Genomic DNA, 23,693 nt, shown 5'->3' on the forward strand with positions numbered 1-23,693 from the left:
CCACTGAAGCATTTAAGTGTTTCCCTTTAGCTAATCAGATCAAAGAGATGAGTACAACAATAATTAAGCACACAAGACCCAATTAAACTTGCTTTACGATCTGTTGTACTCCCACGTTCAAGTTGCACTCTTTGTCTTAGATTTAAGCGACCCTGTGTGTCTTTGCAGCAATGGCACACTTGATGATGAACTCATTTTTTGCTCTTTCAGCTGGCTTTCTCATATGCATGACCTTGCCATGAAGCCCTGGCAACAATGGGTTGTATCCAATGTTAGTCCTACTTAGAATAGAGCCATTGAAATGAATTGACATGAATAACTTAGGCTCATTAATTTCAGTGAGTCTGCTCTGAGTAAAACTTGGTTAGATACAACCTGTTATTTTTATAGGTTTTTTTGAGGGGGGGGGGATGGATCTAGGATTTTACAAAACTGCCTCAGAAAATACAAGTTTTGGCTGTTTTTAAGTAGGGCAACTTCTGCTGTTTATACACTATTCTGGTATAAAGACAACAAAGGTTTTTTTGTGGCACCTTAGAGACTAATAGTTTATAAATTAAAACTTAATGACTCTTTGCATCAAAAACAACAACCTAAAATGGTTATCTCTCTATGTTTCTGAAATAAAACACAACTTTTTCACTGGAGCTCTTAATATGATAGGGCAGGGATAGGGAACCTGCTAGCCTCCAGATGTTGCTAAACTACAACTCCCATTAGCCCCAGCCAGCATGACTGATGGTCTGGATGATGGGAGTTGTAGTCCAGTTGTACGTATTTACTAATTCAGCTGGAGGGCCACTGGTTGTCTATCACTTCGTTGGATTCCATTCAGTGGTTGGTAACCCTGCCTGTATATGTTCATTCAAATGTCCTGCTATTATACTCTCAGGAAAGCATGTCTAGAACTGCAGCCTGAATGTTGTTGACATCTACTTCTCACTCTGTAGGCTATTATGGCCCAGATTGTATAAGGGCCCACCCTGGTTAGTGTCCATTAAATTTTCCCAATAGTCTTTTATGTTTAAGAACTGGCCTTTGACAGTTTTAAATCTTGGACCCTAGATCATTGACACAAGTAGAATATAATGGATATTGCTATTAAGTAGAGTGCCATCTATTTTTATATGAGCTGTTTTACATGAATAGAAAATGTATGTGGTATAGCCTTGTGGTTATATCACTTCAGTTTTCTTATGACCCATATTGATCTTGAGACAAGAGAGAAGCTTAAAGAAGTCCGTTTCCCAAAGCAAAAACAGAGGGTTGTATCTAGTGCTAATCCTACTCAGAGTAGACCCATTGAAATTAATTAACATGACTAAGGTTCATTTCAGTGGGCCTACTCTAAAACTTATTTGGATAGAACACAGAGACCTACCTGAGGATGTTCGCTGCACTCTTGATCAAATACTAACAAGTCAGACTTTTCTTGAGGGAGTGTGAATTCTCTTCTACATTACTAAGTGACTTTGATGGCTGTTTTTTCTACTTGGAAAGTTCTCTTCTGAGATGGCAACAGAGATCAAATCTAGAAACCATAGTAGAATGTGATCAGAATTACGTTATTTCAGTCCTCAGTTGTGGGGAGAAGCTAAGCCAGTGATCTGGCCTACCCCAGGTTACAAGGGCTCAGTTAATCTTTCAGAGCAAAATCCTTCCTGCATATAAAAAACTAGGTCATGTGAGAAAAGGCTTCTTTTATCCCAGATATCCTTAGCTTTCCTTGAATGGTTTTTATGGGGGGGGAGCATGCAGCACCCTATCTGTTTTCTAAAAGAGGGTCTGTACCATGTGTTTGAGAGCCAGTGTGGCATAGTGGTTAAGGTGTTGGACTATGACCTGGGAGACCAGGAGTTGAATCCCCACACAGCCATGAAGCTCACTGGGTGACCTTGGGCCAGTCACTCCCTGTCAGCCTCAGAGGAAGGCAATGGTCAACCCCTCTGAATACCGCTTACCATAAAAACCCTATTCATAGGGTCACCCATAAGTTGGAATCGACTTGAAGGCAGTCCATTCCATTACCATGTGTTTTTTTAAAAATAATAAATCACCAACCAAATACATCACACTACTGTAGAAAGCACAAGGGGGAAGTAACAGAATTTTCAAGATTTAGATTTGCTAGTGACTCTTGCTTATTTTTGTATAATCGGCAAAGTTTGCCCTTGAATTTTTTTTTGCATTGCTTAGATCAATTTAAGCTAATACTTTGCAAAAAAGATGTACACAAGCAGCTTTTGTAATGCCCAATAGCATACTATACAAAATAGGAAGAAACCAATACTGGAAGCAGTCTCTTATGGCACCATCCTATATGTCTACTCAGAAGTAAATCCCATTGAGTTCAGTGGGACTTACTCTCAGGTAAGTTGGCATAGGATTGCATGGTTAGAGATGCTAGTAGTATGTGTTGTGCATTGGGATTTATAGTTACTTAAATTTAAAAGTAATAGAACATTAGGGGGAAAACAGTGTTAAATTAATAGTTCAGAATATGTTTGTTAATATAGGTAACAAGATTTTAAATTGAAAATTACTTTTGATTTCTAGAGTACTCTTATTAGTTATACCCTTCTGTTTCTGAAGGAAGAGGAAAAAGAGAGATGATGTTCCCAATGCATGCTAGTTCAGATTGTGAGTGTAGCTGATGGAGTCTGAGCAAATTTGATAGCTTGAAGGATGGTAAATACATATTTAATAATTTTTTCTATGGTTTGTGTTTTGGATTCTTTTTCTTAAATTATAGGATCTAGAGAAAACTCAAGAGGAGATAAAGAAACATCATGCTAACATTAGTGAGCTGAAGAAAAACTTTATGGAATCTGTGCCTGAGCCACGGCCAAGTGAATGGGACAAACGTCTCTCTACTCATTCTCCCTTCAGGACCCTTAACATCAACGGACAGATCCCCGCAGGAGTAGATGGAGTGAGTACTTCACGTAGCAGGGAACGGGTGATTTGTTTGGCTTTGCTCTTCTTAACAAAACCAGTTTTTAGTTCTCCTGCAAATAAGATTCGGGGGAGGGAAGGGGAGGTAAACCAAAGCTTAAGCAAGGATATTTATAATATTGTTACTGATTCATTTTCTGAATATTGAACTGGATATGTTTTCACATCTTAGCTGACAATTTTTGTCATAGCTTTCAGACCACTTTAAAGTTATTCTTAAATCTGTGAGACCTCTCTCTCAAGGGTTTGAAAACTCATATTGTGAAACAACATGAGGTCTTTTTATTTATAATATTTTTACTGAGTAAGACCCATGTTGGTTGACAGTTCCCCCTGCAACCTGTGTATATATGTCTGAACTGTCATTTACTTTCATAAAAGGGAAACAATCCCAAACCACCAAATAATATTCAGGTAGTGATTTTGCATTACTAGCAAAGATATTTGAATATGTTTTTGACATTATTACCAAGCTTAAAAATAAATGTAGCAGTGTAATTGTAGTCATAATGGATTGGATTTACAGGTAACTTCCTACATGCAGAAAGTGCCTTTCACTTGTGAAGGGCTGTTTTACACCTCATGCTAGAGTGTTGCATTAGAAAAGGTTAGACTAAATCCAGAGTCTTTCTTCCAATTGTACAAGAACATTTGCAATTCCTTGCACATACAGAAGAATGAGAACTGCTGTAGAACCTGCTCATTGTGAACTCTTGTGCAAGCAGTACTAGCAGCTATATTCCTTCAGCTTGTGGTTCTTTGGATCCAGTCCAGTAACTTGAATGTGATATTACATAACACATGCTTAGATCAAATGGTTGGTTCAATTCCCATGAATACTGTTTCTGAGGCACTTAGCATTTTTAATGCTGAGTAATCTTAGAAAGTCCACACATTATAATTTGGTAAATGTGGAGATGAGAGGATATTTTGCAACCCATTACTGTTACATTTTATTGAAAGTTAAAAACATGAATTGATTAATCCTTGTCAATGACAGTGAAACATCACACATGACTTTTAATGGTTGGCTCCTGCAACTCTGATTAAAGCAACCTTTCTGCAGAGTATTATGAAATAGACATTGCAAGTATTGCCTTTCTGTAGAATGTGATTATGTGCAAGTTGAATACTTTGCATATTCCTTCTTACAAGAGTGGTTATTGTGACTTGAGGACAATGTTGGATAATGCTTATTCATTTCCTAAGTTCATCTCCCATTATGCGTCTGCAAATGTTGCTTGGATAATAACTTAGACTGGCTGACTTTTCAAGGAAAGTAATTAACAGTTGTATTAAGAGGCATCTGCAGGCTCCTGCATCTTGTCTATTGATGTGTTATTTTACACAGAAGGAAGAATGTGCTATAATTTGCTATCATTGGAGGCTATTTTTTTATTTAATTGTTGCAGTAATCTTAATATTCTGTAAATTGGTGGTTGTTATTATTCTACATCTACAATTGAACTTTCCATACTTTGTGCACGTCCAGGTCAAGAAAGCCACCTTTCATTCCTGTGAGAGACAGGTTGGTGGGCCAGAGGTAAAGCTGCTGTTTTGATATGTGCTTCTGAAGCAGACTTTTGCTGTTGTGATGGCACTGAGCAAAACCAAAACCCTCAACGGCAGCTGCTGAGTGGCATTTTCTTTTGGCTGCCTTTTTAAGTAGTTTCATCTCTCACAGCCTTCTAATCTAACACCTTAAAAGGATTTGCACTGCTGCAAGCTTTTGCAGCTTTAAATTGCTTTTTTTTCAGCGCATGGCTGGTTGAAAAAGTTGCATGATGATGTTGCCATATATTTGGAGAGAGAGAGAGCAATTATGAAAGTTTAACTGTACCCTGTTCTTTTTATGTTGTCTCCCTCTCTTTTCCTGTTTTTGTTTTGTTTTTAACTCTCATGTTACTCTTGCATTCTGTATCATTTCTCTCTCTCTTTTTTTTTGCTGCCCAGCACCCCAGCTACTTTCTCCCTGATACCCGTCACTTAGGGGTGTGCAAAGACCCTGTCCCCAAATATCAGGCTGATCAAAGAAGATTGGCTCAGTTGAGAGAGCTGAGAGCTAATTTTTTCCTTTCCTAGATAGCGCCTTTCATTTGCCATACATAGCAAAAATAAAGGAATAAAAAATATTTTGAACAGATTAAAACAAAACAAAAAAACTCCATAAGTTTTCCAGTCTTTCACATGCTGCCACAGTATTGTTTTATTATTTACACACTGTGTTACATTATTTACACACTGGTGACACAGATGAAATCAATGTGGAACAAAACTCCATTCTTTGTAATCATAATATTTTTTTAAATGCAGCTTAATAGTTTTTTAAGGGACTGAACACTTGGCACTTTAATCACAATATAACTTTGAACTAGAACTTTTGATATTATCTTCCATGGCAATATCTTTGACAAAACTCAAACAATTATTTTTGCACTACGGTTTACAGGAAGTATCAAATACCTAATGCCATTTTGAAGATCAGTGTAGTATAAGAAGTTATGGTCAACATTTTGTGTGAAATTATTTCTCTTTGTATAGCAACAAGCTTGTTGTTTTGCAAACATTTCTACAATTTAATTCTCAAATATGAATTTTAGCACATGGGTAGAGTTTCTGTACAGAAAACTGTTAGCAACTTAAGTGTAGTTCATGCAGTTAGAAAGCATGTTGTTTCTCCATACAGTCTGGTCCCCATGTACCGGATTAGTGGAGGAATGGCTTGAACACAGCAACACTGCACAACTTGACTATAGTTCACTCCATGGCAATTTCTCTGACTTTTGTCCTTGCACATCCCTGAGTATCATCTTTGAGCACTTTCCATCTGTCATTTTGTTCATCTCTCTGTCTCTCTTGATCTTCTACCATGAAAGCAGACACTGGAACATCCTCTGTTAGTGCAGGATGAAGACAATGTTAAAAAGCAAGAGACAGCTACTGAGGGAACTTTGTCCCAGCAAGCAAATGAAGAATTCCAGGCAAAGATTTCTATTCCAATTCCTGAGGACCAGAAATCGCTCAAAACATGCCGCCTATACACTAGAGTTTTTCCTTCTCCACGCATTCCCTTTATGATGTCTTTTTTGGTGGTCCTTGCACTGACTCTGTGGTGGCTGGTTTTTCTGTGATTTTTGGAAATGGAGGGGCTTGTATGAAACATCAAGACTAAAGCTCTTCAACTCCTGCCTAAAGCTGCAGTATCTTTCCATGTTAACCTTTCTTGTTTCTGTCGTTCACTCTTCCAGGGAGCCTGTTGAAGCTCTTCTTTTTTTTCAAAAGAGCATGGCCATACGAACACACACACATGATGTTCAGCTTATAGTTTGGGATACTTTGAAGAGACACAGTCGATAATCCAGCAAGCTGCAATATGACAAATACTGATGTTTTTGCAGTCCTTTAATATCAAACTATGTCCTTTGCATGCAGCCAGTGGGTTTTTTTGGTCTTATAGTTAATCTTCAAGGTCATCAGGTTGTTGAAAGGGGGGGAAAAAGATGATTTTCTTAAAAGTATTTGAGAACTGAAAAAAAGTGGCAATTAATTGCAAGAGCTGTTTTATGTTCAATGCTAAGTTGATTTATTACAAGTCTTATTCTAAGAGAGGAAGATAACCATATAACTGCCATCTGTAATTAAAGAAAGCTCCTCAGAAACAATGCAGAGCTGTGCGTCCATGTCATAAAGTACAGAGAATTGGATTAGTTCCTTTAATGTGAACTGAAGTGCATTTCACACCTCACTACTAAAGACTATTGACACTTCAGTGTTAAAGACATTTATTTGGGAATTGTATCCTGGGTATCAGTATGGCTGTACGGGATAGGTTAGGATGCTGGAGGCAGCCTGAGTAGAAAGTGGACTTGCAGCATACTCTGCCTGAAACCGGAGGTGAGGGTGGCATATTATTTCTCCCTCTGCCTTCTGTATATAAAAAATGCATCAATATGCATATTTGATTATTTTTCTTGCCTGTATCTGGATGAAAATATGGTTAACTTCTGGTTTCTGTCTGTGGTGCAATTAAGGTAGTAGAAAATCAATCCTTTATTAGAAGCAATACTTAAACACTGTAACCCTTGCTCTGTTGTTCCAAGTCCAGTTGTTCCTATGCTTTTCTGTTGCTTTTTTCCGTATCATTCTTACTGAATTGTGTTTCAATTTCATGGTGACAGTTTTCTGTACAGAATTAACATGTTTATAAATATGTGCCATTTTTTGCATGTTGATTTTCATAGTGTTTCCAGTTAAGTTGATCTAACCATGTAATAGAGCATATGTTCAGATTGTAGCTCTGTGTTTATTTAAATCTTTGCATGTTGCTCGACATTTGCAACATCCGGATATAAACCTCTGGGTTGCTATTTGATATCTATGTTCTTCATCTAATTTTAAAACATAAAGTTCAAAGTTTTGGTTCATCATTGATGTATTAAGCTGACAGAAGTGAAGGGGTCTTGTACCCACAGAATATGTTGAGGAGAATTTCATAAATTAATTGAGAGCAGAAGTGTAACATTCAGCTAGGCTGAACAACCAGAACTCTGAAGTCAGAAGGAAGGTGTACAGAGTGCTTGGTTTCACATATTGGGCAAGCTGCTGATTAGCAGATACGCAGTTTGAATTCCATTGATAAAACTTTGTGAATATTCTTTCTGATGAATAGAATAAGACTTTGGAAAACCATGTTTGTGTAACTGCATATGCACAAACAATATGAATTCAGAAAACAGTATAGGGAACTGTGTGTATATCTTTCTATTTATGACAGTATTGAATAATAAATTCCCCTGTAATGTAATGTGCACTCTTAACTCTATAGATAAACATCTGTTTCCTGAAACCTCTGCTGGGGAAAAAACTATTTAGCCAGTGACAGATGGCTTACCCCATAATAATGTTCAGGAATTTTGCTTGATCTCATACTTCTTGGAACACCATGTAGATGTCTCATCTATGCAATTTACCACTGCAAAGCATCATTCCCTGTAAGCATCACCTGTTGAACTCAACTATCATACATACTGCATTCTTTTTATAGTTGAAAAAATCTATTCCTCCTTCTAGTTTGTTGCAGAGTGGTTTCATCCTATTTATCCTGGAAAATGAGGCTTATAAAGTAGAGAAAACAAGTGGGAAGCTCTCTCCCATAGAAGCTAGTCCTGGAAAATAGCTTCAGAATATCTGCCTTTGTGGTCTCTATCAAAAACAACACAAAACATTGCAGAGAGGGAAGGAGGATAGATCACAAGATAGAAATGGGGAATAATACTTTTGCCATGAAACCTGTAGAATCAGTGAACAGTGAGGGACCCAGAAGCTGGGGGAAATATGGGAAGAAGATTAAGAAATAGAAATAAGCTGTAGGGAATTTTTGTTTCCTGATCTTTCTGCCCATTGATCTAACATTTTGGGGTTTTGATATATCTGTTGATATGAATATTATTGCCCAGTAGCTGATGGATCTGGATGGACTCCTGAGAGCCCTTGGGGAGCTCTCAGTTGAAAAAACATCTTAGTTGCTCTGTGGCATGCAGAGATAATTGTGTGCGTTGCATGAGTGTTTAACATGATTGCACTTAAGTGTCTTCTGCCACCTATTGGAGTTTGTCTGCATCCCTAATGAAGGAGATTGAATGATGGCTTGAAACTGTGGTGGATGTCTTGGGGTGGTGCCCAAGTTCCTTTTAGAGCCTACTCTGTAGCAGTGGATGTGGCAAAAAAGCATTACATTTCTGCCACCATTGCATCTGTGCAGTGCCTTCTAGCAAAAATTTCGGAAGGGATTTCAAAACAGTTTTTGGAGAAAACTTTTAATTTTGCCTCCTGGAATTTCTGCACCATTGATTCAGGCAGAGGTTGACCTTCCCTCCATTAGAGCTCATATTCATTATTCTCTGTTTAAATTTTGGAAAACTTTTTTAAAAATCCCTTGCCAAAGTGTTAACCAAACAATGTTTTGAGCAGCTGCTAAAGTGTAAATTTTGGTCCTCAAGATTGCACAGTTTACTTCAATCATATCTCGGCAGAGGCATTACCTAGTTTGAATTCGAAAATGTTTTTTGCCACAGTGCTTTCCTGGCACAGACAGGCCAGCATCAATTCTAATTTCTCGGAATGTATAAGCTTTATAAGTGTGACCATCAAAGAGCTGCCTATCTGATTAAACTCACAGTTCCAAAACTTACACAAACTTTTACGGCACTTTGTTTCAAAACTATGTCAACTACTATGAATAATGGCAGATACTTACAGACTCCTCTGTCTCAAGGCCTATGTATCTGTGGAGCTTCAGAGATTGAAGATCTGCCTCATTATCTGTTTTGCTCTTTGTACTCTGAGCCACAAGTTAACGTTTTGGATTTTTATTTTAATCAGGTCCTTGAGAAGATTGTCTGTCTTCTGTCTGACACAGATTCTTTTGTAACTCATATGGTCTCTCTTTGTGCCCTGGTAGTGCTAAATATCTGAGAAAAATATTTCTGATAATGCAGTAAATTGTCATGGGGATGCTCTGATCTAACACTCCTATTATCAATTGTTTAGTTTTATTACAGATTATTAACTGTGAAGTAGTTTAATTTAAATGGATTTTAAATAATTCGGTGTAATTTTAAGGTTAGTTTGTATGTATATTAGTCCTTTTGCCTTTGTATAGCATATATGCCTTAGGTAGTTTTATGGTGACATTTTTGTTTCTGTACTTGCAATGGCCTATGGCTCAGGCAATAAAGTTGACTAACTAACGCAAGGGAATCTAAGGTCTTCTTCACTGTTGCTCCTGAAGTAACTTCATAAAATCCTTGGGAGCCAGCGGTTTTTGAAGCACTATGAGGATAAAGTGCTTGCATCTGCTTTGATGTAGATGCCTCTAGTTCTTCAGCTCAGTCAGTGGAAGTATTAGAAGCAATGGATCAGTTTTATCAGATGAATTTCAGTTGTTGAGTCCTGAGCATTTAGTTAAGCCTACTGGAGGAGTGCATTCTGCCACATGTCGGCATGACTCTTGCCCCCTCTGGCTTATAACATGTTGCAGGAAAGGGATGACTGGCTGAATCTAGGAGGAGCCATCTTAAAGACTATTGGCTAATCACTATTCTTCCTTATTTAGGCAAGATGCTTTAATAGATAGATGGTAGCAATGCAACTAAAGTCATTCTTGGGTGATACCTAGATCTGTTACAATCTGATATATTTCCTGGTTTGGGCATGGAAACTGTCTTGGTCACCCTGAAAGATGGAAAAGGGTAGGCAAATATGGCTGCTAATCTCTAGACTTCTTGGCAGCTTTCAGTACCATTGATCATGGTATCCTTTTAGACTGACTGACTGAGATGGAAATCTGGGGCATTGCGCTAAAGTAGTTGCATTCCTATTTAGATGCCCATTGCCTGAAGAGGGTGCTGGGATACTATTTGCCCTGACCAAAGCATTGTGGTGTTGATTTCCACTGGGCTCTATTTTGTCTCAAATTTTTAATGACATGAAACTGCTGAATGAGAGCATCTGGGGATTTGAAGTGAAGTGAGCCATTAGCATGCAGTGGAAGTGCTGAAATCATGTCTGTGATTCATAATGGATTGGATGAGGGTAAATAAATGGAATGGTGATACGAATGGCAGATGGCTCATCTGTCCTGGGAGGATTGTTTGATTTTTTCTGGATGGGGTTGCATCTCTCTTGAAAAGATTTGAGTTCATAACTTGAGGATGTTTTAGATCCCTTGCTTTGGACCCCAGAGACATAAGTAGCGTAAAGCAACTTTTTTATATAAAGCAACTTTTAACAGCTATGACTATTCCACCAGCTATGACTCCCACCTGAACTAAGAGACCCTGGCAGACCAAGAAATTTCAGAAGAAAATCACCCTGTGCTTTATAGATTACAGCAAAGCCTTTGATTGTGTAGATCACAAAAAACTATGGAATGCTTTAAAAGCAGTGGGGGTGCCACAGCATCTGATTGTCCTGATGTGCAACCTATACTCTGGACAAGAGACTACTGTAAAGACAGAATATGGAGAAACCGAATGGTTCCCAATCGGAAAGGGTGTGAGACAGGGGTGTATTTTATTACCCTGTTTGTTTAATCCCTATGCAGAATATATCATACGGAAAGCGGGATTGGACTACGATGAAGGAGGTGTGAAAACTGGAGAGAGAAATACCAATAATTTAAGATATGCAGATGATACCATACTACTAGCAGAAACCAGTAATAATCTGAAACGAATACTGATGAAAGTTAAAGAGGAAAGCACAAAAGCAGGACTACAGCTGAACGTCAAGAAGACTGAAGTAATGACAACAGAAGATTTATGTAACTTTAAAGTTGACAATGAGGACATTGAACTTGTCAAGGATTATCAATACCTCGGCACAGTCATTAACCAAAATGGAGACAATAGTCAAGAAATCAGAAGAAGGCTAGGAGTAGGGAGGGCAGCTATGAGAGAACTAGAAAAAGTCCTCAAATGCAAAGATGTATCACTGAACACTAAAGTCAGGATCATTCAGACCATGGTATTCCCGATCTCTATGTATGGATGTGAAAGTTGGACAGTGAAAAAAGCAGATAAGAGAAAAATGAACTCATTTGAAGCGTAGTGTTGGAGGAGAGTTTTGCGCATACCATGGACTGTGAAAAAGACAAATAACTGAGTGTTAGAACAAATTAAACCAGAACTATCACTAGAAGCTAAAATGATGAACCTGAGGTTATCATACTTTGGACACATATTGAGAAGACAGGGAGTAGAAAATGAGGAAGACCAAACAAGATATGGATTGATTCCATAAAGGAAGACACAGACCTGAACTTAACAAGATCTGAACAGGGTGGTTTATAACAGATGTTACTGGAGGTCACTGATTCATAGGGTCGCCATAAGTCATAATCGAAGGCACATAACAACAGCTGCAATGCATTGAATATGGGTCTGTCTTTGAAGACTGCTTGGAGTAGTGCTGCTTAAATCACTAACTGGAACCGGTCAGGATATATCATGCCAGTGTTCAACATTGCACTGGCTGCTGGTCCATTCCTGAACATAAAATTATTTATTTTAACCTTATGTGGTGTGGTACCCAGCTGTCTTAAGGACCACTTGCTCCCACACACAACCTGCTTGAGTACTGATATTATTCAATATTTCCAAGTGCATCCATAATCTGAGATGAAGTGAGTGGTGACCAGGGAAAGGGCTGCTTGAATATGCCAGGCACCAAGTCTTTTATACTTTTGGCTTCAGACAAAGACCTTTTTATTTACCTAAGCCTGTGCAGTTTTAACCTGCTTGTAGTGATAAATGGATGCTGCTTTTAATGAGTTTGGTAATGTGAGGTTTTTATTGTTTTGTGATTGTGAGCCTCCCTGAAAGTTGCATTCAAGCTGAAGGGCAGGATATTGAGGCTACAGCCCTAACCTCATTTACCTTGGAGTAAGTAGGTCTAACTTCTGATTAGATATGGTTAGGATTGCACTGTAAATCTTACAAACAAATACAATAAATTAGCCTTCTGAAATAAGCTCTTTTTATTGGTCTTTCTAAACTCTTATAAAGAACAGGTCACACATGCACACCCAAAATGTTTTAATGTATGCTTCTGTGTCTACAGCTTTATATAGTAGAGATTTTAAATTTGTGATATTTATCACAGGAAATGTTTGTTATGGGAAAATCTGCAAAATCCTAGGTATTATTATTATTATTATTGTTATTATTATTATTATTATATCCCATCCTTCCTCCCAGCAGGAGCCCAGGGCGGCAAACAAACGCTAAAAACACTTTAAAACATAATAAAAACAGACCTTAAAGTACATTAAAACAAAACAACATTAAAAACATTTTTTAAAAAGCTTTAAAATCTTTTTAAAAAGCGTTAAAAACATATTATTAAAAAACACATATTAACAAGCAATTCTAACACAGACACAGACTGGGATAGGTCTCAACTTAAAAGGCTCGTGGAAAGAGGAAAGTCTTCAAAAGGTGCCGAAAAGATAGCAGAGATGGCGCCTGCCTAATATTCAGGGGGAGGGAATTCCACAGGGTAGGTGCCACCACACAAAAGGTACATTTCCTATATTGTGTGGAATGAACCTCCTGATAAGATGGTATCTGCAGGAGGCCCTCACCCTCAGAGCGCAGTGATCGACTGGGTATATAAGGAGTAAGACCGTCTTTCAGGTATCCTGGTCCCAAGCTATATAGGGCTTTGTACACCAAAACTAGAACCTTGAACTTGGCCCTGTGGCAAATGGGCAGCCAGTGCAATTCTTTTAGCAGTGGGGTGACATGTTGGCAATACCCTGCCCCAGTGAGATTCTCGCTTCTGCATTTTCCACCAGGTGTTATGCATGGAATACTCCCACTTTATTTTCACAGTAACCATGTCAAGAAGGTTAAGCTGAGAAGATAACAATAATAATAGCATATGTGAAATTTAAATGACTGTATAACTCATGTGGCCAAGGTTTTTGATGTTTTATGTTGTCCTTATTGCATGTTCTAAACATCTGTGTTGTAACAAAATGGAGAATGGAGTTGTAGAGAGTAGCTGACCTTCTTCACAGATGCTTGATTCCAAGTAATCTGTTTGATTGGCTTTGGTGTTTCTAAAACTTGGATTAAATGACAAGAGCAATAATACCCACCAGTAGAATATAACGAAAGATACTGAACAGAGGCAGAGAACAAGTGGGAAATGATCGACTCGGTGGTGATTAGTTCTGCCACACTTTCCTTCTGACTTCAAAAAACACACACTTCACCTCCACTTTCTAGTCTTCTCATGGTGACTTATAAAACAAATATAAAATTCATCTATAACAAATTTTAAAAACTATAACAAATTTTAAAAACTATAACAAATTTTAAAAACACAAGATTACCAATTACAATAAATCAGACAGTTTAAAGTAAGCCAGCTGTACTTTAAAACATAACCTATTCCAACCAAAACCCAGAAACATATACAGTAAGGAACTTCAGGACTCCTTCAGGCTGGTGGTGTTTTTAAAGAGCTATTCTGCAACATGTCATTGACACAGTAACAATGCATTAGTTGAGGATTTATAGTATTGGAAATGGGATTGCGTATAACCGCCCTGATACCATAATGTGCATAAATAATTATAAATGCACAATAAAAAGGACGCCTAGAAGGGCACTCAGTTAAATGCGCACAAAAACATAGTCTTGAAGGCCATGACACGTGAAGCCAGCCATGTGTCTCTCAAGGATGGGAGTTTATTACATGAAATAGGAGCAATATATAAGCAGTATTTGCACTGGAAAAAAGCCATGAATGTAACTTCTTTTCTGCTGGTTTTGACTCCACTAGTTAAATGCCAGTTGTTATGACAGCGGAGGTACATGTGGAAAAAGGTTGCCTCTTTATTGAAGAGAACTCTGGGAAGGAGTATGTGTTTTGCATGTCAGTGCACTCTGCCACAGAGACTGATTGCATTCCCCTTTGGCCAGATCACTCACTAGGATGATAGGAGAGTTCCCACCCCACACTGCATTGTTCCCTCCCAGTGCAGCTCTTGCCCCCCACTCCTTCCTGGTGAGGTAAATAGCAGTCATTAATTTTATATGGGAGAAAGTAAACTCGGTCTGTCCTGTTCCCTTGATCCTGCATCTGGTGGGTGGATTCAGATTTCATCCCAGATTGCAGCTCTGGGTTCCTACTGGGAGAAAGGGCAGGATATAAAATAAATAAATAAATAAAATTATATATACACTGCCTCATAGAATAGGGGAGCATGGAGAATTGAACTGGCTCCCTCCTGTATAACCCAACTCCATCATCTGTATATGTGCAGGTTTTTTTTATTTGACACTAGAATGGAATCCTGGGAACTGGTTTATGCATACTTTTTTTTGTTTCCGCTTCATAACTAAAGCTGAATCTTTCATTCCAAAATATTGAGGATTGCTAAGAGATTATTAAATGCTATGTCATTTCAGTGGTTTCCACTGTATAAGTTATATCACTAAGCCAACTTAGTATTTATACTATATGGCATTAAACGAATTTTTAAAAATCAAGCACATAAGTAAGGCCAAAAAATTTTTTTAGAAGATCACAGAGAGGGAGTAGCTAATGTATGGCGATCTCAGCTTGATCTGTATTTATATATTGACCAGTGAGTAGTAGACATGTCTGCTCAAGGTGAATTACATGCAAACAAGACTTTCCCCCATGTAATAGGGTGCAGAAGCATGTAGGTATGCCTAGACTGCTCACTTCAGATGTGCTCAGGTTTTGGCAAAATGTATCCAGGATTTGCCTGTGTTGCTCATTTTTATACAAGTGTTATGGGGGTCTGTTGGTGTATGGAAGCCTGGGAAATGTAATCAAATATTCCTGTGCTAAATCCTCTTGCATGTATTGCTTAGTATTTCATGAATATGGTTCACTGGATAGGACAATTCTGTCATAATCTGATGAGTTTATGCACCTTTTCTAGCAGGTCTGGGACCTTTCTCTGCCTCAGACTTTGGAGAGCTAATACACAGTACCAGGCTAAGTAGATCACAGTGGCTTAGCCAGTTTTAGGCAATTCCTTCTTTTCTTAAGGTGGAACTGAGTGGATTCATGTGGTTGTCACTGACAACAGCAGACCGTCCTCTACACCCCCACATAGTAGCATACTGTAAAATAAAATGTATGATATTATATTATTGTCCTCAGTTTCCCTGCCCCCCACTCCTCTTCACTGGGCTGCAAAACTTCAATGATACTTGCATTGTGCATTTTATGTTGCAGTACTGCATGTTACTGTGGGAGAGAAGAGGAGACATGGGGCTGCCTGCTTTCAATGATAGCGATGTGATTTCCATAACATCTAATTCAACCCTTATTTTATCAAGACCCTTACCTGTTACTACATTGTCTGTGTTGTAATAATTCATATATTTTTCTCATTCTAAGTTTGGTGTTAGGTAAAGTCATTGCAGTTTACCCTTAAAATGATTTTGTCACGTAAAAGATTACCACACTGATTTCATCAGCCTCCTTCATGCTAACTACTTGCCCTACCATTGTAGCAGGTTTTGACACTAATTATGAAGCTATATGAAATTTCAGAAGAGCATAACCAGCTAGACGATTTTTTTAAATCCTTTTTCCTATAAGACTGTATTCCATATCCAAGTCTCTTTCTGGCTTCATATATCACAGAAAACTGACAGTAGGTAGATCTTAATGTGGGAGATCACTTTGCTCATGTAGTGCCTCCTGGATCTCCTGGATTTCAGGAGACAGCACCAATCTCCATTTAAATGGAGCACTTTTTAACTGAAACCTTCAAATTATCTTCTGAATCTATGTTGATACATACAGTATTAAGTTCTTTGGAATTAAGTCCTGAGTGCTTGTAATATATCTGCAAATGCTGTTTCTTTTGCTAAATTATGAAGTTATTTATTATTGTAAATACCTGCTCCTCAGCATTCTGTGGAACCATAAAATGTGGATCCATGAAACATATACTCTTTCATCTTGTGTGTACATTATATAGTTTTGTTTTACTTTGCAGGGGATTGGTTGTTCAGATAACTTTTGTTAATAGCTTTTGTTCCAAATGGTCCAGCACCTTGAAAGAAAGTTGCGATAGATTTAGTGTTGTTATTACTGTCTTTGAAGGGTGACTTTAATCCATGGAGCAGACAAATCTAAAATTCAATTAAAAATTTGCTTTTTTATTTTAAATTGGAATTAGCTGCTTGTTTTTTATTGACTGTATGGTCACTTCTTCAGAGGCAAATCCATCTCTGATGGTTTACTAGGAATTTTAAAATCTATCTAATATATCCAAATTTCCTAATTGCAGTTATAAACTAATGGCAGTTCTTGTTTCAAAATCGTTTACTTTCTTCTTCTGTAAAAATGGACAAATGAAAAGTGATGTTAAATTAGGGATTTCTATTTTTCGCTTCATAATACTTCTTGCTCAAGTACTTTTGACAGCCCTATTGAGATTGGATATTGGTCTGTGGAGTTCTTACTGGTGAGTGTGGTACATTATAAAATTAACTCCTACTTAATTGCTAATTGTAAACTTTTAAGCACTTTTCAATGAGTCTGCTTCTGCACAAACTTTCAATATTGGGGGTAACCTAATACTTACGCTACACACCATGAAATTCTTATTAACATTAGCTTGTTAGAATTTCTACATTCATGTTTTTTGTAAAAGAGATTTTGTAATACTCAGGCTGCAGTATCTTATGATTATGAGGATTTTATCAGATAGTAATGCATACTTGAGCAGCTGGACTGTTTTAGACATTCTGGAGGTCTTTCAGCATTTTGCATAATTGAACTTCATGTGGCTGAGGCAGAACATGCAGATGTTTGCCTTTGCACTATACAATATTAGTTTGTCCCCTACTTGAATTTTTTTTATTCTGGTGCTACTTTTATATATACACTCTCTACCTCATCCAAAAGTCCACCAAGAATGACCTTCCCCACTCACTGCATTGTCAATGATTATATCAAATGCACAGCGATGATATGCACACGGAAATATCAGCAAAATAGCAGTCAATCAGGCAGCCCTTAAAAACACAGAATCCCCATGTGCATGTCGGAGCTCTGTTAGGCACAAGGAGCCTCTGTATCAGGACATGTAACTTTTAATATAGCAACCAGTTGGTGTTATTCAGCTTCCCCCAGGCTGTGGCTTGTAAAGATATCCAGAGAACTCTGCATCTTGTCTCTTTTTCTTTGTAAAATATGTACATGTGTGGCTTTAGTAAGACTGCTGCAGTCTTCTATACCAATGTGTCAAAAACAAATGGTCTGATACCTTAGAGGCTGTCTAGTTAGTGGAAGTTGTGTCTTCAGCATCTAAAAAATCAGTCCATTTTGGTTTTGATTTAGGTTTTTTGTTTGTTTTGTTTGTTTTGGTGAGAGTTGTGGGGAGAAGCTTTGTGAGATCAGATATTTTAGTTCTAACACGACTATGGATGTGTTGATATGAAACAGAGGGCTGCCTGTTGGTGTGCAGTTGATATTGGGATCTCAGAGATTTTGTGTGATCCCCTAGAAGCTTGAAATTCTGGGCTGAGATTCTGGACATCATAAGGAAATCTCTTTAATATCCAACTTCATGAGTCAGACTATTAAAAGAGAATGTTTCTAGGCCTTCTAGAAGCTACAGTAGTGCTCCTTTATAAAGTGTACAGATGAATCCATCCCAAGCAGCAGAGTGCTAATGCAAGGTGCTTCTTAGGCTTAAGAGACTGGGAATTTCTGGTATAAAATCCAATTTTTGTATTTTTGTGTGTGCTTATAAAAGCAAATAACCTCTCAAAGAAGCTGGTTTTGGCTGTGGTACAGTCAAGTGGCAAGAATAAATTATTCCTACCAACTGATCTTACATGCTTCCCCCGCCACCCTCCAGATGCATGTAGCTGACCATTTGCAGCTATTCTGTGTTGAAAACATATTTGCTTCATAGATGCCTTTTGAGTATTTCTACTTCTGTCATTATTCCCAATCAAAATTGCATTTTCTTGCAGAGTATTTCTTAAGCTCCCAAGCATTTAGCAAGTTATTTCTAATGTAGATAATTGTCTCTCCTTTTGAGCTCAGTTTGTTCAGGATTTGCTAGCTAGCTAGATTTCTGGCTAATAAAGATATCGGGAGCCAGTTTCAGGTACAGAGCTCCCAGTGCTGGTACAAGAGGACACCTTGGCCATGGAATTATTGGCGATGACAGCAGTTGGTTTGGCTCTGTGAACCACCTCTGTGGAAAAGCTGCTGTGTAGTACAGAAATGGGGCTAGAAGGGGTAAAGTTAGGAACAGGGTCATCTATACACTTAACACAGCATCCAAAGTACTATGAGAACAGCTCATCCTTTGAGCACCAGCTTGTATTTGCCAAAAACTTTAGCAAAGGGGATGAAAGGGCTATTGGGAGCCAAATAAACAGATCTGTACCTGCCTTATATAGGATAAGATCATGCTACCCATTCAGTTCCTCAGATTTTCAGCAAACAATGGACAGTTCCCAAAATATTGTTAAAAACAGGAAGATAGTGGATAGTTTTTCTTCCCAGTGACACATAACTCTATTTTTATTTTCTCTGTCCCCTGCCCCCATTGTAAGATGTTAAAAACTGGGTGCTAAGTGCATTTTATAGAAGTTTATATATTGCCTATTAATACAAGCTATCTTGCGATCTTTTTTAAAAAAAACAAGAAAAAAAGCATGGTATAATATAAATAAGGAAATTCATGGAGTTCAGTATCACTTATTATCAAGTAAGTATAGTATTGTAATCTTAAATATAGTCTTTCTGTTTGCATATAAATAGACAAAGAAAGAAGTGCTAAACTTAAAGTGTTGATATTTAGTGGCCTGGTTCACCCTAAAACAAATACAGTAGGGCCCCGCTCATACGGCAGGTTCCGTTCCAGACCGCCGCTGTAAAGTGAAATCTGCCGTAAAGCGGAACGCATTGACTAACATTGTCTAAAATGGCGCCTGACGCCCAAAAAACGCCGTAAAAGTGGAACAAGCGCCGTAGCAGTGGGACCTTTCTGCAATTGACAACTGCTGTATCGGTGGAACGCTGCAAAGCGGAGCGCTGCAAAGTGGGGCCCTGCTGTAAGAAGAAGAAAACTTTTTTTTGCATGTGCTTAGATTATGCATGTGCATTTGCAGATACCAAGAAGAAAGTAGGCTCATCTATACATGGCAAAAATAAATGACCTTTTCTTCTTATTTTAGAGGAAATAATGTGTTCCTTAAAGTGTTCATCATTAGTCAGTGGCTTTATCCCATTACTAAATAAAGCAGAGTTCAAGAATAAACAATATATTATCATCTGCTACTGTATAAGCATACACTATAATCATACACTTGCTTAGTTGATAACCTGTTCCAACCATCCGTTCCACTTAATGTGAAACATTTATTCTAGAAAAAACACCATCCTGTTTTAAAGCTATAGTCCATAATTTAGATATGTAGCTTTTGGCTCTCTCCTCCCCCCCCTTTTTAAAAAATCCTACTTTTTGTGCACGTTTTCTGGTCTTGTGCATGTTTTAACTCTTGTCTTTTCTTCTGTTACTATTCCTTTCCTTCAAGTTCTAGCTAGAGGGCTCGCAGAGATGTACGAAGACCTAGTTGAGAACTTTCTAACAGGCGCACGATGGAAGACAGAATAGCACCAGCCTTGGTTAAATCCTCTGGCTTGGCACAGTCTTCCAAAGTATCTCAGGTGCTATGGACACACTTGCTTTCTTTTAGGGAAGTTGATTTCGTTTCGCGCCATCTTTGTATTGTTACTGATTTTACAGTAAAAGTTCAAAAGAGTTCACCAGTTGAGAACTGCAGCATTTCAGTGATTAGACAAACAACACCACTGTAAATGCTTAAATAATGTGCTTGCATCTGGTGTGATGTCATCTTGAGGCTGCAGCGTGATTTCTGAATTGCGGCATATGTGTGTTTAGGGTTCTCTTGGCAGCAAATCTGTTGGATCATGACTTTTACAAAACAGTAGTATTGTCTCCTTTAAAGTTGTGCTTGATGTTCTGCAATGCTAGAGGCATCAACAACTAAGATGGCTCCTAGAAAAACCTCACATAAAAGTGGATATCCCAGCTCAGACCTTTGACCATACGGGAAAGGTGTCGTATCTTCAAACTGTTTCTTTGGAAGCAAGAGAAGCTCTCTAAAATCCCATAGAACTTTTTCATATATAGCTTCTAAATGAATACTGTATTTTATTGATTCACAATATACAAGAATAAATGTGGCTTTTATAAAGCAAGCATCATTTTCATCAAGGTGAAGGGTACCCTTTCATATTTAGTTTTTAAAAGAATGATTGCCTGGTTAGAAATTGATCTAGTACAGATGCAGAGATGCCTTGCCATGCCACAACCTGCAACCATGCTTCCTGTGCCAGTGGAGGGCTAATCCAGTTGTGGGGCTTTTTTCAACTTATATGCAGCCATGAGGTGAGGAATGCAGTGCTTGGAGGATAACCCATGTCTCCCATGCCATTTTCCTGATTTAATTCTGACTCCCCAAACTGCTATTTGCTGAGGAAGAAAAAAAGAGATGGGTTCAAGATGGATGCCTGCCTCTTTTCCCTGCCACTGCTAATAACAGTGGGGAGTACAATTTAAAACCAGGGAATCAGCACTACTGGAGATGGTTCACCTTTGCTCCCTAAGGAGCAGTCCAGTTTGGAGACCCTTCAGCTGCTTGTAAGTCTTAAAGCCCATTAAGAGATCACATCACATCTAGTTTGGTCTGATGCATATGGTGATAGACAACACTGGCAGTGATGTCTGAATGTTCCTCCTCCAACAGCAGTATTATTCCCCTGCTGGTAGAGCAGTAAGGAACAGGGAGGTGGTTGAAAGGTCAGTGGCATCCAGTTTCCGCTTGTCAAAAGGCATGATAGCTATCAGGGCACTGGGTATTACTACAGAGGGTATTCTACCCTAGCTGTTGAAGATCTGCTGTCAGGATAGGCAGTGCTGTTGATTCTAGTATGTCAGGCCTATCTGTAACCTGCCTTTTTTTTCAAAACACTTGAAGTACTAATCTTCTGTCATCATGTGAATTGCAGTAGATTGCACATAGGGCCTTCCAAGACACAAGTGCTAAATTTTGCTGTGTTTCTAATGTGTCCTATTCCTAATTCTTTCTGCCCTTTTTATGTATTAATTTCATTTTAGAGTGTGAGTGACTCCCCCTTCAAAGAGGATGTGGATGCAATGGCAGAGGGGGAAAATACTACCACTTGCTTTGAATGGGAGGTCTCAAAGCACTCAGTAGCTTTTAGTGAGAGCCAAATGTCAACCCCGCAGGAGTCTGCACAAACCTGTGGATCTGATACTTCTCCCACAAGCAGCCAGGAGCAGGAGGGTGCTGCTGCTCTCACTGAGAGCAAGGAAGACCTAAGGTGTGAAAAGGGATTTTACTCAGATGTGGAAAAGGAGGCTGAGGATTCAAAGGAAGATGAGGTGGAAATCTCTATACTACCTGCTTCACCTCCATTGCACTTCCATGAACAAGAGGAGGAAGTCTGTGATATTGAAGGGGAAAAATGGGCAAGCGAGCCACTTAGCAAGCTAAATGGAGAATGTCACAGTTCAAGTATTGATAATGAATTTCCTGCCCTCATTCGTTGTTTCCAGGTAGTAAATGCGAACTCGGAGCATCTCTTCTCTTTGCAGTCTTCTCTGCTACATTTTCGGAGTCAGTCCACAAACACTGCAGCAAGCATATGTCACAAACCCATAAAGAAGGGATTATGTTTAGATGGCCTGAAATATTACCCAACTATTCAGCTACTTAATCTTCACCAATCTGTAGAAAAATTTTCCTTCCCCTTCACCCTTGTCTAAAGTATAGTGTATTTTATTAAAGCAAAAAGTCTTCTCTTGAATGAAGCCGAATGTATTTCAAACAGAGATTATAAAAGGGATCAAATTTTGTCAGAGCTAAATGTCTGCTGTGTTGTGAATACAGTGCAGAAAATATAGAACTAAAAGCTGCCTTAGCCTTTAGTCTTGCCCTTTATGACAGCAAAAAATGGCTCTTTCAGTTTGTAGTCATCAGTTTTGGGAATCCCAGAGGCAATACCTGTCCTTGCCCGTCATAGTATTTCATATTTTGCCTGCTTCAGTGTACCAAGGTGGTAACTGTCAAACTTTGAAAAGGTGAAGGGATCATGAATGAGTGGGAAAAGCCTTGTGGTGCTCTTACTAATATTACATTCTCTTTTGATTAATTATCAGGTGGTGGCACAGCTGATTATTCTTTTCCTATTACTCTTGAGATTTGAATAGCTATGTGATGATCTGACACTGATTTAATAGAAGCTAGTGGACTGCACACATTTTGTGCTGAAAATCTTGTATTTGCCCTCTACACTACCATATTATGTAGACTTGAGCTCCTCCTATCCATAAATGTCATCTGCATATTAAATTTGGCTTATCCTTTTAACCATGAGTCAGTATCCATGTCTTAGTTTGCAGAGATGGTCATATTTGGCCAGGATACTAGGAAAATACATTAATTACTTGCATTTTATCACCAAACATTGACAGCTGACCTTCTGAAACATGCCTTGAGTTTAAACAACATAGCAATTAAGATTTATGGAGTCCATGGTGCTTTTATCAGATCAGTACTGGAATTATTGTCAGTAATATTGTTGGAGTGTAATGGTACTAAATGTGCTTTGTTTCTTAAAATCCTGTTTTGTAGCCACCCCTGGTGAAGACTCAGACAGTTACTATCTCTGATGTCTCCAACACTGTGAAAAGTGAAATTCCAACTAAAGAAGTTCCTATCGTCCACACAGAGACAAAGACTATAACTTATGAAGCTGCACAGGTAGGATGTTTCATATCTGGTGATATGGTGTTAGCACAATGTTTTATATACAAGCTAGAACACTCAAGAACTCTCATTTAATTTTTTTCATTTATTATTGCATTTATATCCCACCTTTCCTCCAAGCAGCTCAAGGTGGTGTACATAGCTCTCCCCTTCTCCATATTATCCTCACAACAGCTCTGCAAGGTAGATTAGTCTGAGAGTTGATGACTGGCCCAAGGTCACCCAGTGTGCTTCATGGCTGAGTGGGGTTTGAACCCTGGTCTCCCAGGTCCTAGTTCAGTGCTCTAATCATAAATCATGAAGTGTTTAAACTTTAATCAAATCTGATTTAAAAAA

At 38.4% G+C, this 23,693-nt stretch overlaps 1 protein-coding gene across 49 annotated transcripts in view; it reads left to right on the forward strand.

Moving 5' to 3' along the window:
• The window catches only part of EPB41 (erythrocyte membrane protein band 4.1), a 161,983-nt gene that overhangs the window by 120,328 nt on the left and 17,962 nt on the right, over nt 1-23,693 (forward strand). For 16 of the 49 annotated variants that reach the window (XM_061596215.1, XM_061596191.1, XM_061596203.1 and 13 more), the window contains 4 exons: nt 2,260-2,370; nt 2,753-2,932; nt 21,683-22,144; nt 23,223-23,351. In XM_061596215.1, coding sequence (XP_061452199.1) covers nt 2,260-2,370; nt 2,753-2,932; nt 21,683-22,144; nt 23,223-23,351 — 882 coding nt within the window. Of the gene's footprint in view, nt 1-2,259; nt 2,371-2,752; nt 2,933-4,447; nt 4,499-4,908; nt 7,732-7,780; nt 8,371-20,075; nt 20,097-21,682; nt 22,145-23,222; nt 23,352-23,693 lie in introns of those variants that run through there. The other 33 variants (XM_061596194.1, XM_061596197.1, XM_061596204.1 and 30 more) reach the window with 16 other exon arrangements.

The sequence above is a fragment of the Rhineura floridana genome, chromosome 15 (assembly GCF_030035675.1).
Source record: "Rhineura floridana isolate rRhiFlo1 chromosome 15, rRhiFlo1.hap2, whole genome shotgun sequence".
Classification (NCBI taxonomy): Eukaryota; Metazoa; Chordata; class Lepidosauria; order Squamata; family Rhineuridae; genus Rhineura; species Rhineura floridana.